At 40.2% G+C, this 4198-nt stretch overlaps 1 protein-coding gene across 6 annotated transcripts in view; it reads right to left on the reverse strand.

Annotated features, from left to right (window-relative positions):
* si:ch211-51h4.2 overlaps positions 1-4198 on the reverse strand; it is a 116350-nt gene that overhangs the window by 107543 nt on the left and 4609 nt on the right. For all 6 annotated transcript variants that reach the window (XM_046050770.1, XM_046050769.1, XM_046050772.1 and 3 more), the window contains exons 2-3: positions 871-912; positions 80-153 (exon numbers count right to left, since the gene is read on the reverse strand). In XM_046050770.1, the coding sequence (XP_045906726.1) occupies positions 80-153; positions 871-912 (116 nt within the window). The remainder of the gene's footprint in view (positions 1-79; positions 154-870; positions 913-4198) is intronic.

Here is a 4198-nt window from a genome sequence, read left to right on the forward strand (position 1 = left end):
GTAGGACACAAATGAGATAAATCTCAGACCATGCCCGTCTTAACAAAATAAGAGTTCGTTGAGGCCATGTATTACTTACCTGGACAAAGAAGCCAATGAGAAAAGAGACGAGGAAAGGCACCAGTCCAGCATGGGCTATCGTTACTGGGAGACCTAGAAATTGAAATAATGTAGAACCGTTTCTGAATTTGATTGTGCCTATCACTGTCTTGTCTTTCTCTCTCACAGACACTCCTTTCTGCTCTGGCTCAAACTTACAATAAAATTAAATGGATAGTGCTGATTTCAATATGAGACGATGATTTAGGTGATTGAACAAGTATTAAGTTGGAAGGGCTCCACCTTTGTGGAACTACATGAAGACCCTGCTAAAAACAAAGCAGTTAAATGTAATGTCCCGTGTAATTTCCACTTCTACAAAAATCTCTCTGATGTTAACTACACTACATAAACCACAGTTAGATTTACTCTGCCAATGAGAGGCGGGAGATGGACAGAGCCTTAATTATGTTCCAAATGAACTGATGTTATAAGAAGGAAGTCTAGTAGAAAGAACAAATATAGCTCACCAAAGTTTTTATCATATTAGTTGAGGCAAACGTGCCCATACACTCCTGTATAATGGTGGTATGTGAGGTTGCAGATCTTTTTATTGTCTTATCTGGAATGCTGTTCTTGAGAAGAGCGTGATTTCTAAATGAAATGTAATGTGTCTCTTACAGGACTGGGGCGATTCATCAACGTCAATATAAAATATAATCGCTTACCAAGACCATATGCAACTCATTCTCGCGCGTGATGTCCAGGTTTTTTGGACTGTCAGTTAACATTTGTAATTTCTGCTTAAGAAAAAAAAAAAATAGTACTTACCTAAGATTCCAGTTCCCAATATTGTTGCAATGGTCAAGAAATCTAGAAAGACACACAGAACTTGATTAGGACCAACTTGATACCGCAAATAGCTGCGCGGGAAAATGGTGTCATGTCGTCACAAAGCTTCTTTACTCCAGGCTGACATGTCATGTGACTTTACACTTCTGAAATCTGGTAAACATCAGTACGGTCTCACGTCAGCCCCTCCAGGATTTCACGAACTATTAACACAAATTCAACAAATCTCTGTAAATTCAGTGCAACTTGAAGTTTTGAACAATCACCGCAACTTTTCCACAAATTTGACCAGTCGTCACCGTTTCCAGCAAAACACAGTCATACGTCAGCAAACTCACTTCCTTGTTTTGTTTAGAAGACGCAGGAGACATTGTGATACCGACAGCGGACCGAGATCTAGGTCTTCTTTATGAAAGCGTGGGTAAACTCTTTTGCGAAATGTGCAATAATGTGATCGAACATAAAAGGAAATCGTGTACTGACACATCTTAACACTTTGCCGCCTCAAAACATACGTGGAGAATGGCAGAAACGCATGGAGGACGTCAGACGAGAAAAATCACTGAACACAGGCTGCTGCATCCCGGTCAGTTAAGCGCTGAAAGAATCAAGCTGGTTTAAACATGAACGTTAATGTAGTTTATCCAACAGTCTATTAGTTTTTCAGAGGGACAGCCACAGCCTACTGTCTTGTTTGCATGACACTGAACTGTGTGTGTGTGTGTGTGTGTGTGTGTGTGTGTGTGTGTGTGTGTGTGTGTGTGTTAGAGCCCGACTGATTTATCGGCCGATATGAGCTAATTGCATTTAATCGGTATCGGCTGTATATAAAGGCAGATATATGATAATTAAAAAAGAAACAAAAAGTCAGATCCTTCACTCATGTCATGGGTGTTGCATAGTTTGCCCACCAGAGGGCGACCAGCTGCAGCTCCCCTGTTATCATCACTGCCTTACCACAAAAACCACAGAAGAAAACAATCAGCTGACCTGAGCTTACTGCAGCATGTACCAAACACGTAATTACAGTCACGTTAATTACATGACTTAAATAATTATAATAAAAACAGACCCAGTCACAGTTAAAGATGTAACTGTAGATTTATTCTGAAACTGTGTGGCAGTTCTATTGAACAGTCCACATTTGTCCCTAGTTCATCACTTATAAATATTCCCTAAAATCACATAACGTTACAGCAGCTAACGTCGTAATGAGCCATTAAACTATAGTTTCTGGTGTATTCTAAATATATCTGCCAGCTGCCTGTCTGCGGTTAGTCGGCGTGTCTGAAATGATTAAACCAGTTGTAGACATTCCTGTATTAGATGCATTCAACAGCAGCTCACTGTATCATAGACGGCATGACTAAGACAGATGAGGAGAAATGGTTTCTCGCAGCTCTGGTTAGAATTAAAGAGTGCTGCTAAAGGGATGAACTGGATGTGAAGATGCTACATTGAAATCATGGCAGATAATGTGTAAAGTGAAATACACATGCTATATTCTCTCGCACTCTCTCTGTTTACAGGTGGCTGAAAAAGTTGTACCTTCCAGCAGCAAATATTTATTGATGTGCAATTGTTTACATGTTCACTTTTTGAGACTGTAATCTATTTTATTAACATAATCCATTTAGGAAAAGGTTTTATAGCCCACATACATACCAGCTTTCAATATCGTTCTGTAGTGTAGTTTATACAGTAAAGGGGTCTGCTATCCAAATCATTCTTAAAATCAAAATATCGGCTCATAAATCGGCTCTTTTTCAATTCAATATCAACATCGGCCCCCAAAAACCCATATCGGTTGGGCTCTAGTGTGCGTGTGTGTTTGTGTTACTATATGTAACTAACAAGTTCCTTTAAATTTTTATTGATTCACATCTACCTTTGCAGTTTTCCCTTATTCCCACAATTTAATAGCAAAAAATCGCTACTTTCATCACAATTTATTAGGGCTGGAAGTCCACAAGCTCGTGTCGTGGTTCTGAGGGACAGAACTGCATCACATCCGCTCCCTGGACAGTTGAGCTCTCATAAAGACAGTGTAACAGTGGCGGCAGTGGCCGGTAGCGACGTGTAATGTATTTGTATTGACAGTAGGTTAGGTAATTTTCCACCTTATTTTAGTTTATTTAGTATTTTATTCACTACTTGAATCTGTTCCCTTTCTCTTCCCTTCTCTTCTCCCCCAAACTGCATTTCAAAGTGTTCTTGATACTGAACCCCGAATTGCTCCTGGTGGTTGTTCCACCGGTGTATGAATGTGTGTGAATGTTAGTTTCTGTTTGAGCACTTAGGCTCAGTGAATGAATGTGTGTGAATGTTAGTTTCTGTTTGAGCACTTAGGCTCAGTGAATGAATGTGTGTGAATAGTGAATGGGATGTAATGTAAAAGTGGTCGCAGAGAGTAGAAAGGTGCTATACAGATACGGAGCTTTTACATTTACACACCTCAGGTCTCTCACTGCAAACACACCCTCTGGCCCCGCATCTTTCAGTCTCTCTCTCTCTCTCTGTATGAGTCTCTGTTCTGCTGACTTTCTCCATCAGCAGAACGTCTCATAAAGTCGCCGCATTTAATAAACCCACCCACGATTCCGCTTTCAAGTGCGCCACATGTGGATCGAAACCAACATTTATTTTAAAGGTTAGCTAACTTGGCGTTAGCATACTGGTAATGATATAGCTACGTGTGAAAAACACACAGTCAAACTACAAAAAGGAGTTTGCTTGGCAAGGTTGTTGACTAGCACGCAGCAGCTGGCTTGCTCCGACCATAAAGCTGCTGTTAGTGGCTCGCTGTGCAGTGAGGTGACAGATACAGACACTCTTACTCTGCTACATGGCACCAAATAACTTCATTGATGGAAAAATGCGATAATACCGCATACCGCTCAGTTGAGCCCAACATATTGCCGCGGTGGAAATTACTTCACCGCGACAGGCCTAAGCTGTGTGCAGAAAAATGCTCATCAAAATCACTTTCTGTGAACTGACCAATCACAGCCTGGATGGGGTGGGACATTGGAATAGGTTGACACGCTACAGCAAACTTTAAGAATGTTAAACTTGTTGTTCTGCATGCACGGTGTTTATTATTGATAAGTTTGTGATACATACTTTGCATGAACAAATGAGAGACTAACCACCATGTGGAGCATTTTCATCTTGCACAATAATTTAATGACTGAAAACAACCCATAGAAATGAAACTGCTGTTTTGTCCAATTGGAATTAATATCTATGAATACACTAATTTATACTTGTTAGCCTACTCCAGGTTGTGGTTATATTTTTTTATCAA

Source organism: Micropterus dolomieu, linkage group LG05 (assembly GCF_021292245.1).
Source record: "Micropterus dolomieu isolate WLL.071019.BEF.003 ecotype Adirondacks linkage group LG05, ASM2129224v1, whole genome shotgun sequence".
NCBI lineage: Eukaryota > Metazoa > Chordata > Actinopteri > Centrarchiformes > Centrarchidae > Micropterus > Micropterus dolomieu.